This window comes from Epinephelus moara, chromosome 12, assembly GCF_006386435.1.
Source record: "Epinephelus moara isolate mb chromosome 12, YSFRI_EMoa_1.0, whole genome shotgun sequence".
Lineage (NCBI taxonomy): Eukaryota > Metazoa > Chordata > Actinopteri > Perciformes > Serranidae > Epinephelus > Epinephelus moara.
The window spans coordinates 6,058,147-6,072,018 of record NC_065517.1 but is presented as its reverse complement, the minus strand read 5'-3'; the positions used below and the strand labels follow the sequence as shown (position 1 = coordinate 6,072,018).

At 39.6% G+C, this 13,872-nt stretch overlaps 1 protein-coding gene across 2 annotated transcripts in view; it reads right to left on the bottom strand.

The window, feature by feature from the left end:
* LOC126398849 (hydroperoxide isomerase ALOXE3-like) overlaps window positions 1-12,354 on the bottom strand; it is a 15,507-nt gene extending 3,153 nt beyond the window's left edge. The window contains exons 1-12 of one of the 2 annotated variants that reach the window (XM_050058486.1): window positions 12,202-12,354; window positions 11,783-11,945; window positions 11,328-11,532; window positions 8,372-8,453; window positions 5,981-6,103; window positions 5,724-5,827; window positions 4,934-5,106; window positions 4,661-4,804; window positions 1,737-1,940; window positions 1,230-1,316; window positions 889-1,055; window positions 590-711 (exon numbers count right to left, since the gene is read on the bottom strand). In XM_050058486.1, the coding sequence (XP_049914443.1) occupies window positions 590-711; window positions 889-1,055; window positions 1,230-1,316; window positions 1,737-1,940; window positions 4,661-4,804; window positions 4,934-5,106; window positions 5,724-5,827; window positions 5,981-6,103; window positions 8,372-8,453; window positions 11,328-11,532; window positions 11,783-11,929 (1,558 nt within the window). In that variant the 5' untranslated portion in view covers window positions 11,930-11,945; window positions 12,202-12,354. The remainder of the gene's footprint in view (window positions 1-589; window positions 712-888; window positions 1,056-1,229; window positions 1,317-1,736; window positions 1,941-4,660; window positions 4,805-4,933; window positions 5,107-5,723; window positions 5,828-5,980; window positions 6,104-8,371; window positions 8,454-11,327; window positions 11,533-11,782; window positions 11,946-12,201) is intronic. The other variant, XM_050058487.1, reaches the window with a different exon arrangement.
* Between the last annotated feature and the right edge of the window lie 1,518 nt (window positions 12,355-13,872).

The following is a 13,872-nucleotide window of genomic DNA, read 5'->3' as shown; positions in this document are numbered from 1 at the left end:
TTTGCAAGCGAGTAGATGACAAACAGTACAGTAAACTTGTAGATAACTCAAATATATTTAATAACTTAGGTGGAAAATGCTTTAACATTTCATGCAGCCTACATGCAGCCTCTCGGCTCGGCAAACGGTAAACATCCCCGCTGGCTTCTCTACGTGTCACTTCGGTACGCAGTCAGTGGAGCCCAAATAAATGGAAAGGAGCGTGTGTTGTGTTCAGGCGTTGTCAGGTAAATAACAAATTCCGGCACTTGAATAGGCCATAGCACAACACAGCAGCATGTCAAGTTGGCCGAACCTGAGCAAAATACCGTGAAATACCGTGAAACCAATATGATTTTTTCTTAAAACCGTGATATGAAAATTTTGTCATACCGCCCAGCCCTACAGTTAATTATAAGTATTCACTATGCATTAAAAAATGTAGAATATCAGAGGTTCCTATGAAGTGTATGCATGTATCAGATTTTCATTCCATATATATATATATATATATATACATAAAGATATACTTTTATTATGTATAGTCAAGTCTAATTCTAAATATTTACACTTTCATTCAATATATTCAAGTTCCATTTAGGTTAAATACCTGAGGCTTCATTCCCGAAGAAGCCATGTGTGAATATCTCACTGATCCATTCCTGCAGCTCAGTGTCTCTACACACATCACTGTCTGAGGGATAATAGTACTCCAGTACTGCCTTCACAAAGCTGGGGAACACAAAACAATTTGATTTAAAATTTTAAATAGTTGCATTTGTATGTGAAAAATGACAGAGAGACAGTGATCAAGACAAGACATAAGAATTCTTGAACCCACTCTCTACATTTAAGCTGTTGCTTGTAAAAAAAAAAAAAAATAAATAAATAAATAAAATAAAAATTAACCTGTTGATGATGTTCCACACCTTCAGGCCATCATCTCTGTAGTAGTTGTTGGGTATGGACTCCAGTCCTCGTGCAGTGATGTTCTCTGGGAGACAGAGGAAGCTGTAGGTCATCTCAGAGTGAGACCTTCTCATGACCTCTGTCAGTCCGTCACATCCAAGTGAGCTCTAATGAGTAATAGTACACAATATTCACCATCAAACACGTTTCTTGAAGTTAAAGCAATAATAATTCTAAAAGTGTTTAAACTGTTAAAAAAAATCAAAGGCTGAAATTTAGTTGTGTACAATAAAATTTTAATAGTCTGAATATTCAGAAATATATATTTTAAAGAGCCGTACTATATTCAGACTCCCCTCAGGTCCAAAGAGATGTATGCGGGCTCCAATGTTTACGTCAAGGGTGTACCGGAAGTGTGGAAACAGCAGCTGTACAGACAAAAGACAGACAAAAGGTCAGAGTAAGATGCTTAATTGAGCAAACAGGCAGCACATCCTGGGTGTGTCAATCCCCAAGAAAGCCATGAGCAAACAAAATGGTGGGCAAGTAAGGGAATGAGATGGAACAATTAATAGTGTGCACTCAGGCTCAGAAAATCCAAACTTGTAAAGATTTGGAGTCTTGTAGGCCCTGTACTCTACATTTGCGTAAAACCCCCACCTCCGTTTTTCCTCCTTATTGCTTGATCCTACAATTTCTATTAATATCCTTTAGTTATGTGTTTATCATTCAGTGTAAAAGATTTAATTGAAATTGAAAATTAAATGTTAGACTGTGATTTCATCAGTTCAGATCATGGGAACAGAAGAAAGAGCAACAGCATCATGATTTCTGCTGTGTAATTTTACCTTGTAGAGGGGATGAATCTCTGAGAAGCAGCGGACAGCAGCAACAGTAAAGACCTCTGCCAGAAGGTGAGTGTTCATCAGGTGTTGAACTGCTTGATGATCCATGGAATCTGCATTTTTAATAAACATCTTGGCCAGCAGCCAGTCAGTCTCTGGGTCACTGGGCAGAAAGATGGGGTTCTGCTCAGAAGGTTGTTGATGCAACTGGAATGTGATAAAAACATGTTTAATCTTTATATTCAAACTGGTGCAACAAGATTTCTAAAAAACTTGCAATAAAAATTCACCTACATTCACTTAAAGCACCCATCCAAGCTCACCCAAACTAAACTGAAAACTGTTTTTTCTCAATTTTTAGTACATGTACATTTTTCCCCAATAGTCCCCAATGTAAGGTTTCAACACGCTGAAATAAAAGTTGTTTTTTCACCTTTGCCTGAATATTTAAAAAAAAAAAAAAAAAAAAGAATCTGCAGATGCCTAAAACTGAACGGTATTAACTGGAAAACACAACAGGGCCATATAGAGCCTCACATATTCCAAATTCAAAGTAAATGGCAGTATCACAGAAATTTAACATTTTACATGTTTTTGTAAGGTTTTGTCCAGGTGCTTTTCAAAATAAAGAGGGTAAAACAATTTACACATGAGTGAAAAACTAATAAACATAGACAGAAATGTCTATTTAGGAGCTAACTGTACAGTAGCATGCAAATGTTTGGGCACCCCAAGACATTTGAGCTCTCAGACAACTTTTACCAGGGTCTCAGACCATAATTAGCTTGTTGAGGCTCTGGCTTGTTCAGAGTTATCGTTAGGAAAGACCAGGTGATGCAAATTTCAAAGCTTGATAAATTCTCTGACTCCAGAAACCTTGTCCTGTCAATCAGCAGTCATGGGCTAATCTAAACAGATGCCCAGCGCTCTAAAAACTAAAATAACTGATGCCCACAAAGCAGGAGAAGGCTATAAGAAGATAGCAAAGTGTTTTCAGGTAGCTGTTTCCTTAATGTAATTAAGAAATGGCAGTTAGCAGGAGGTCAAGTTGAGGTCTGGAAGAAAATGTTCCAAGAGAGCTGCTCGTAGGATTGTTTGAAAGGCAAATCAATCAAAGGCAATCAGTTTGACAGCAAAAGTCCGGCAGAAAGATTCCACAGACTCTGGAGTGGTGGTGCACTGTTCTACTGTGCAGGGACACCTGTACAAACGTGACCTTCATGGAAGAGTCATCAGAAGAAAACCTTTCCTGTGTCCTCACCAAAAAATTCAGTGTCAGAAGTTTGCAAAGGTACATCTAAAAAAGCCTGATGCTTTTTGGAAACAAGTCCTGTGGACTGATGAAATTAAAATAGAACTTTTTCGTGCAATGAACAAAGGTATGTTGGAGTAAAAAGGGTGCAGAATTTCATAAAAAGAACACCTGTCCAACTGTTAAACACAGGCGTGGATTGATTGTGATCTGGGCTTGTGTTGCAGCCAGTGGCACGGGAACATTTCATAGGTAGAAGGAAGAATGGATTCAATTAAATTCCAGCATATTCTGGAAGCAAATATCATGCCATCTTTAAAAGAAGATAAAGAGAGGATGGCTTCTACAACAGGACAATGATCCTAAACCTCGAAATCCACAATTGTCTACCTCATGAATCGCAAGCTGAAGGTTCCGCCATTGCCCTCACAGTTCCCCAACCTAAATATCATTAAAACTCTGTGAATAGACCTAAAAGGAGCAGTGCATGCAAGACGGCCCATCTCAGAGCTAGAAAGCCTTTTGCAGGAAGAATGGGTGAAAATCCTCCAAGCAAGAATTGAAAGACTCTTAGCTGGTTACAAAAAAGCGTTTAGAAGCTGTGATACTTGCCATACTGTGATACTTAGTAGCGGGCGCTACTAAGTACTGACCATGCATGATGCCTAAACTTCTGCTTTAGGTCCTTTTCCTTTTTTGTTATTTTGAAAATGAAGATTGAAATTAGTAATCTTGGTTAAAATGTTGAATTACTTTAACTTTAACTTCATGTCTTTTTGGAAAAAAGTTCTTACTAAACTACTCATAGTTAACAAAGTTTTGGCCAGGGGTGCACAAACTTTTGCATGCTACTGGAAACATTTCCAGAAAACCTGAATTGATAAGAAAAACTGTTTTTCCCTGCCTTAAGGCGACATAGGAACCATTTGTTTATCATTTCTGTACATGTATAACAGTCTATGATGACAATGAGGGGTTAAAATCTACTGTGAAGCTTCGGAGTGTAATTGACAACAAGACCCATAAGCCTCGGGTCAGCTGGGCAAATTACTGGGAATGTGTTCCTTTAGTTCAGGCCCTGGTTGGCTATTGAGGCCATAGCAACAGCATTGGAAGCTCCTATTGGCTCAAGTAAGGTGTTAATGGAGAGGCCAAGAGCTTGCTTGATTTTGAGATGCACCAGTCAGTTTGTTTACATGCAGGACAGACAAATTAGGGATAATATGTTGAGAAATATTAACATTTGCATTGTTTTCTGTGAATATCTATGCATATAATAATGTGGACTAAATATTTTGCTGAATTTAGATTAGATTAGATTTAGATTTATTGTCAGTGTGTGAGAAATGAAATGGGAGCTGTTTAATGTGTGATTCAGTCTGGATAATATGGATATGTGGATGATGATGATAACACTTCATAGGTGAGTAATAACTGTTTGTTTTTTGTCTGACAGAAGCATTTATTGAATCTGCTGTGGTGGTTGTATTTTTGTATTTTGAAATGGTCTGCATTAATGATGGCACCACAAGGAGAGTAACTTTCAGACAATATACTGTATGAGTGAACAACTAAAATACAACAAATACAGCTGTTGTTTTACCTATCATAACCACCAAAAATCACCTTAGGAGGGCCTGCGGAAGGGCTGTTTGATTTCTAGATATTTAAATACCTGTATTGCTATTGGCATCAGTTTGTTTGCTGGGTTCAAGTAGAGCAAACAGAGACCAGCAGTCACGTGCAGAGGTTCACCATTGTTGGCTCTCGGGGGTATTCCATCCATCTTCTTCTGGTCGTACAGGAATATATTGCCTTTCTGTATGGAAAGAAAAGCCGTAGAAAGAAATGTTTAAGAAAGCAAGCAATAGGATTCATGGAATTTTCACTTCGACATTAAAACACTCAAATCTTCTCAACAGAAAGATTAGCCACTCTCCTGTCATACCTCCATTTCCTCCTCCAGAGAGCTTCCCTCTACTAGGAATGGGCTCACCATCTCCTCTGTGACTGGAAAGTTTGAGGGAAGCTCAGAGCAGCGCTTGATCACATTCGGGTTGAGTCCATTCAGAAACTGGAATCCATAAAAGGCATCTTCCTTCCAGTGATCTGCAACATACTCTGGAAGAATAGCAACTGGTCAGTTTAATATCCAATATACTTTTCTTTCTTGAGGTTTGAAGTACAACATGATGATCATTATCATTTAACTAAAAACAAGATTGATGTTTTTTTGGTCTGAAAATCTTTGACTTTGTGCAACTGAAATAATTTTACCCAACAGAAAGGAACTGCATCTGATCTAATGTATGTCAACATTTGGTCATTTTTAAACATTAAAGAAATTCATTCACAACTTTTTGTATAGACCCAGTTGAATATTGTAATAATAATGTGGTTATCACAGAATCCTAATGAACAAGCTTAATTCTGATGCGATATTCCCACCTTGAACAGGCAGTGCAAAAGGGGCTACAGATGCAAAGATGCATAGTAACAACAATAAAAACATTCACAGCTAATAATAATAGTACAGATATGTCTAATAATAAGTGATAGAATAATATGAAGAGTAGCAACAATAGCAGTAATGGTGATAAAAGCTTGACTAATAATCTAATAATGATCTCATACTATCTGTCAAATACTTGTATGCCGTCACTTGTTTTGAATCTATGACGGTGACATTGCTGTGGTGAGTTATGCTGCAGAACTGAAAAATGGGTGACAAAATCTACCTGATACTGTTGTCTTTTTATACCAGAAGATTTTTCTTATGTCTTCAATGCTTTCCCATTCTTCAGCAGATCCAAGCAGCCCTTTAAGCTTGAGTTCAATGACGCTGAAGAAAGACAGGGTAAGAAAAAAAAGATTAACATAGCAGGGGACTGAACAAATATTAATCCTTTTAATGTACTTTTTTGATTCAAAACACAGAGAATATGGTTATTTTGAAACCCAGTTCTGTTCATCATATATATCTATGTAGACCTACTTTAAAGTTTTTGTTTCTTCTAGTTCATTGTGTCTGGACTTAGAGAAACGGACTTCAGCTGGGAGCTCAGTTGCTTTCTCAAAATGGATGATGTGGGGTAGTCCTTCAGCCATAATTTTCCATCTGCAAATAAATAAACAAACAAAAAAAACAGCAACAGTTACAGAAAAGCACTTAAATATGTCTCTAGATCGACCCAGTCTCCTTTCGATGGTGTTAAATACCACAGCTTGGTTATTAATTTCTGCGTCAGACTCCAATGAAATAGAAATGGACATACTTTCGTGGTGGTATTATACGCTGCCGGGAAACGTCAGTTTTCTAACACCGCCGATTGGCATTAGTTTGAAACACAGCTGAAGACAAATTGTAACTTAAGGAGCAGGAAAGTCCCTGTAGGGTGGGCTCGAGGGGCAGTGGTTGGGTCCAACAAACACAGGACTTTCACACGGGAGACCAGTGTTCACTTCCTGGGTGTATTTTTTCTCTAAACCTGACCATGTGCTTTTGTTGCCTAAACCTGATCATGTACATTTGTTCAGGGTTTCCACACATTTATTTATTCGTGGCAGGCTGCCACCATGTTTAAATTTTTTGTTTCTGGAATAGATTATTCATGAGGTGCACCGTTGGAATATTTATACCGTTCAGATTTCAGACAGAGGGCACAGATGGAACAGCAGAATGGCAGGTGCAGTGAAAGTGAAACTTAACCTTGAGTGTGCTGGGTCTAAAGTTTGCTTTCACTCACAAACAGCTGCACCTCTCATCCATCGATCTGATCTGATCAGCTCTGAGAAGATTGACTGATTAATTATCCACGACTCGAGACTGAAAACCTTACCACATGCATTTGTTGCCTGAACCTTAGCAAGTGCTTTTGTTGCCAAAACCTAACCACTTGTGTTTGATTGCTCAAAGAAATAAATGTATATATGAGGTGTTTTACAAACGTAACTTTATTTTGAAAAAGACTGTATGCATCTAATGCACAGAAACTGTGAAAATGGAAGTGTATTTTGAAAAGACACAATGCATGTAGCAGGTGTAAATTGACCTGGTCTCCCAAGACATCAACGACAGATGCACCCAGGGTACCCAGCGCGTCATATGTAGACATCAAGGGCTCTAGTTTCCCGGCGCAGCGCAGGGTGGCGCAAGGTGGCGAACCCCGCGCAGAGCTAGTTTCGAGCAGCACAACCCGAGGCGTGCTCAGTTTGGTTGTTTGGCAGACCGAGGTGCGCTGAGATGGGTGTGGCGGCGCAGCAGGGGGAGGTGTCGACAGATCCAGCTTGGCGCAGTGACAGTTTCGTGCCAAAGGGCTTCGCTGAAGGTGCGCTAAAAGCTCGCCAACTGAAACCAGGTCTACTGTCAGCGCAGGTGGAGCGCAGCCGGTGTAAGCCGAAGTTTGGCTGACCGGCGGACAGTGCGAACACGTCACCAAAACCTCACAGGCAGGTTTCCAGAATATCAGGCACATTAACAATGCAATAAATACCCAAAAACCACTATTCAATGCAACTATCTGCAATCAGCACATAAATGTATCTTTATATCGACTGTCCCGTCACATCTGATGTCAGATCAAAGGGGATTGGCACCGCTTGGCACGTTTGGCACGCGTAATGGAAACCCAACCTGATTTGATTAACACAGCTGCAAACTAATGAGTTCACATCCCTCTCAGCCAACCACAAACAGCCACAGCATCAGATAGGGAGTATATATTCAGCATCTGTCATCTTAGAAAAGTCAAAAGAAAAGAAACAGAGTGAGACTGCGAGAGAGAAAGAGAGAGCGCGCGCGCACGAGAGAAACGCAACATTGATTTACAATTGTGGTGACCTCCTCCCAGGCTACCTTTGCATCATCAGCCCGTGGAGGTCTGCTCGCAGTTCCGTATATTCGGACACTGCGAGCTTGGACCTCCCAGACCAAAACATCAGTTTCCTCCTGGGAGAAGTTTGGCCGTCTGACGCTGCTGCTCTCTTCTGCCATGGCGAATTGAGTAAACTCTCATTACGCCTTCGCGCGGCGCATTTAAGGGCGAGGAGAGGGGCTCATTTGATTGGTGTGATGTGTGTAAAACCCACTCCACGCCTTCTCTCCTCCCTCTTTCCGACTTGCGCCGGTAGGAGGGACGGAGGTGGGATAGAGGAGTAGCTGTGCCAGGGCGCACGGTGTGCCAAACTTACAAAATCCGCCTGGCCACACCCAGTTGGCGAAGTGCAGGTGCGCTGCGCCCGGTCTGCGAAACTAGAGCCCCAAAAGTCCACCGAAAAAGCAACAATATGTAACGAGTTAGGAGTGAGAGTATGTTGTCCAGATAAGACTTCTAAGACCATACCTGCAGCTCTAGCTACATGGTGTATTGCACAGATTGAAACTTACTGGTAAAAGCTCTTTTTCATTGTCAGCTCTTTTCTGCGGTGTTCAATCAACAGGGGATGGTCCTCCTCAAAATCCTTGATGGCTGAGGCATGAAAAAACAGTCAAGTCAAAAAACTACGAAAAAAAATCAAAAATTGTCAACAAAACAAGAATTATGTGAAAACAAATGATATCTATTTGGGGTGTAACAGTACACATGTTCATATTGAACCATTCGATGCAAGTCTTTCAGTTTGGTATAGCATTACACACCAACAATACCTTGAGCTATTCTATTACATTTGGAAAATTAAATATATAGTTTAAGCTGTGTTTAATATGTTCTCAACAAGGCAGCCCACAGGAGGAAACAGGCAACATAATCTCTGCCCCTCCCACCCCAAACCAGAACATTCTACTCCAGTGAGACACACTGGGAGGCAGCTACACTAAGCTAGGTTATTACAAGATCATTTGTAACGCCATTTCCAGACAAAAAAATAGAGGATCCCCTAATAACCTACAGGTCTGGTGTTTGGAGCTACTTTGGTTTTGCTGTGTATGGAGAAAGGAGTTTATCACCTATTTTTTTTTTTTAAAAACTATGTACACGTGCAAATTTTGGTTTATATAATTAGAAACTGGCGAGTATAGCTCTGACATCAATGTGGTACAAGAGAAGTGGGAAAAGGACTTTGGCGATTTATTCTCTGGTAGTAAACATTTATCCTTCGATGATAATTTTCTTTAGACTGTATCGGACACAAAGCCAATGTTTGAGGATGAAATGAACAAGGACTTTTTGGTTGTAATTTATATCTGAATGCAAACTTTAATATAGAGGAGGTTAAAACAGTCATTGATAATGCCAAATTAAAGAAATCAGCCGGAATAGATGAGATTTCTTATGAAGTCCTGAAGTCTCCAAGATTATTTCGTATTCTGTTTGAGTTATTTCAATTTTGTTGTGATCATGGCATCATTCCTGTTCAGTGGTATAAATCTATCATAAAGCCTATCCCTAAGTCATCTAGAAATGACCCCAAATCACCACTTAGCTACAGAGGTATAAGCCTTATTAGTAATGTTTATAAACTATATTCTGTTCTACTAAATAATAGATCAGTTGGTCATTTAGAAAGGTCAGGATTGCTGGTAGATGAGCAAAATGCTTTCCGGGAACAAAGGGCCTGTATAGACCACATATACTCTGTCACTTCTGTTATCAGAGCAAGACTTAAGGAAAACAATCCAACATTTGCATGTTTCACCAATTTTCAGAAGGCATTTGACTGGGTCAATAGAGAACTGTTGGAGTACAGGCTCATAAAATCAGGAATAAATGGTAAACTTTATACAGCAATTAAGTCGCTTTATCGAGCACCTGCTGCTTGTGTGCAGTTAAATTACTTAAGAACAGGCTGGTTTTCCACACCATTTGGGGTGAAACAAGGTGATGTATTGTCCCCAATGTTGTTTTCAATTTATGTTAACTATATATAAATATCATATCATATCATATATAGTAGGGAGGGGGCTACGTTAAGGGTGGCTCCAGTGCATTGTCAAGCATGGTTAATGGTCTAACTCCACAATTCAGTCCCACACAGTTCTAGGGCTGTCAACAAATATTCTAAATTCGAATTTAAATTCGAATTTGAAAAAAAAATGGACCTTCGAATGTGAAAGTTGATATTGGATTGTGGAGAGGAAAAAAACACCACCACAGCTGTCCTCTTTGTGAGTGGGCGTTGGCCTGGGCCACTGCACTGAACGCACTGCATAGGCCACACCGCCCGCGGAAGTGCTACAAAGCGCAGCGCACCGAAATTCTCGCGCGAGCCGGAGCACTTACATTCACATCAGACGCGCATTTCTCCATGCTGGTCGACAAGCGGTTCTGCTCCCAGCTGTTGTCTCCATCACCCGGCTTGACACATTTGCTTGCGCAGAAAATAGACCAGATGCCGAAACGATCGCTGCAGGGCGCGAGCCGGCTATGGAGCGGGTGACACAATCGGTTAACATGGGTGCTGAAAGGAAACTGGCTTCGCTTCAAGGCTATTCGCAGCGCTTCCCCGGGCGGTGTGGCCTGACGGGTCAGAGGGGGGGGGTGAGCGAGAGGTCCGCCGTCGTTTCTAACGTAATGTTACAGATAATTGTTTTATGTGTTTTAATGTGTAGGTATGTAAATGTTTTCAAAGACGTTTATGTTGAAATAAAAATACCTACAAGTAGTTACGTTTCCTTGTATAAATACATATACAAGCATGTTTCCTTGTATTAACGGTCCCTGTGGCCGTGGACCATGGGCCCTCTCAGTTTGGACGGCCCCCAGAGGTGGCTTTTTCCTTGCCTCGGGTCTCGGTGCTCGGCCATGTCTCTTTAGTGATAGCTAGTGTGTGTGTGTGTGTGTGTGCGTATGTGTATATTTATGTATCTCTATGTGGGGGGGNTTATGTTGAAATAAAAATACCTACAAGTAGTTATGTTTCCTTGTATTAATACATATACAAGTATGTTTCCTTGTATTAATACATATACAAGTATGTTTCCTTGTATTAGTTTGCCCTCTTGTGGACATAATGCAAAAAAAAAAAAAAAATCGAATGGTTCGAACCTATGAGTTATTTTTAGAAGGAATATTCGAACGTCATTTTTGAGCAATTTTGACAGCCCTACACAGTTCCCAGTCTTTTCAGGTTTTCAACAAGTATTTTCTAACATGTATGATGTGCTTTGAAAGACATCACTGATTTTGCTACACCCAGACATTGGCGAGCCCATTTCAGCCACACTGTAATTCACTTTGTACGACAAATAATGTTACTTTTCATACATGTAAAATTTTAAAAATCTGGGAAATTTCTGTGGCATTTCTACCAAACTGTGAATTTTGTGAACGTTACACCCCTGATATCTATGAATCTTAATTTTCATTATATATAATCAGTTATTTGAGGAAGTTGAGGCAGACCTTTCCCTCCTCTCAGTTCCACCAGTTCTCCCCTGGAGATCCATCTGTAACAGGGGAAAAGAATGGCATCTCCTTCTGGAGTCGTCACCACTATTTTGGAGAAGTACCACTCATCTTCTGGGAGAAGGAAAAAAGGATCTTTCTCCACCTTGACCAGCAGAAGTCTCCCCAGAGACAAACTGGTTTTCATGGTGTAGGTCCCCATCTTGGAATAATAATGATTATAAATATTATAAACAAAGTTAGCAACATTTGTCCAAAAGGTTTTTTCAGTTGAGCCAGAGTATTAAAATGTGTTAGTCTGACTTTGAGAAATTTGATATAGTACGATTTCATCCATACTAACATGTTGACATGTTTTTTGAAAAGTGGTTTTAGTCAGACTAACACAATAAATCGGTTTTCTCTAATGTCATGTAAATGTACTGAGTAATGTTCAACTGGATTTGACTTACTTTTCCACTTCCAAAGTCAATGCCAAAGTTGTCCAGCTCAGTTCTTTCACTCTGCCCTTCAGTTCCAATTAAAGTGACATATATGTGGTCCCATGTTCCTGCATCTTCCATGTGACCAGTTGTCACCTCTAGCTTGTACTCAGTCATGGTCACTTTGTGGTAACTGTTAAGAAAAAACAAAACAAAATAAAAGTTCTATATTGTGGAGTTAGTGTTCCAACACTCTGCAGAAGGAAACTTCTTTTTAAACTTGCAAATAATGAATTTACTAAAAGCATTCACTATAAATATTTGCCACAGATATAAACAAAAAAACTTTTTCATGTTTAACTTTGTCAAGTTTAATCTTACATTGTTACATGTAGAGTGTTTTGATCATCAACTATCATACCATGAGGAATGATGAGTAATGTTCTTACCTACACCTTCAGATGGAGTCTGTTTTTACCACCTCTTTGTCAGGTCCAGGTTTTCTTTGTCTGTCGTGTTGTTCTTGCTCTCTGTCTCTTTATGTTGCAAGCCCCTCCACCCTAATTTGCTGATGTAACTCAAAGCAGTCTTGTTTTTCTGGTTCTCCACTTTGCCCTGGGCTTAAAAACAACCAGATGTCTGAAAAACACACTTCAATGAGTATCAGTTCTGTATGATGAATCAGTCACTTGATACGTAATGAAAAAGTGTGAATGCGAGGCGGCTATTGAGGGATCTAAATGCTTCAGGCAGACAGGGGGAGTTGGATGATATACAGACAAAAGTTAACATACATAGGCTTACAGGCATGTATAGCAAGTCTGAACAGATACGTATAACTGAGGGGGAAGGGGAAACAGGAATGGAGCAGGGAAAAGGACATCGCCAGACAAGTTCTAGTTTACTGATACATTACCGTTTTTTGAGAGCCTTTAAATGTCATCTCAAACAGGCTGCTTATTATCATGTATTGCTGCAGCACTGTAGCTCATATTTCAGACTACAGCAGCTGTTTATTGTTTAACTTTCACACTGAGCTGACAGACAGCAGACAAGAATGTTTACAATGGGTGTACTCCCAATGTAAATTAAATGTAAAGTTTGTTCAGATGTCATAAACCCAGCATAGCCACTCCTTTAGTTTACAGTCTAAATATCCATGCAGCACATCTACAATGTGTGATTCTAAACCATTGGAACATGATACTGTATTATTCTATGCCTTTCAGCAGTGCCCATTCCATATCCTGTATCATGTTCTACATAGGGCCATGTCTCTCTGCTACTGTTCTGTGGATTTATTTTAGAAATGATGTCAGAAGTCTTCCACCTTTACATTTGTATGCTTCTTTTTTCAATAAAGGGATACAAAAACTATAATAATCTATTTTTACCTTCTTCAGCTTTACAGAGGTTGATGGCCTGCTGTCCTCTGCACCAGGTTACAGAACTTTCTCACACTCTCACTCAAACACATCATCAGTTAAAAAAAGTACTACGTTACCGAATGTTCATTTTGTGCAGATAAAATCCAACTGAACATAACTGCAAAATGTCCCCTTATCTAACATGTTTTACCTACCTTAATGAAAAAAAGGTATTCATTCTAGTCATAAATTCATTATTTATATATCAGAGTGGAAAATTAAAAAAAAAAAAAATTGCACTGTGTATGTAGGCCTATTATGAAGAGTCAACTAGTTATTATCCATCTAAAAGTATGTATTTACATATTCATTTTAGGGCTGTCAGCCTTAACACAATCACAATGCGATTAAGGTCTGTATGTGATATGTTATTTTATTTAATCACATGCTGTTATTTTGTCCTTTCGACATACCCTTACTTGTAGTCAAACTGCGGGAGAAGCTTCCTGCTACCGCAGTGATGGAAAATTAGACCCCACTGTGCTTCTGAATGGCTCCTTTTACGATGGCCACATTAACCTAGGATATAGCCCAAATTGCAAACACCACAACTTCAACTTTCCTGGAAGTTCTGATTTATCTATTCTATCCAATCCTTCCGCCACATCTTTTCTAAATTTCACCACCTGTTCCTCATCATTCAACTCCACATTGTACCACCTACCTAAGCTCTTTACTGACTTTTCCCTAATT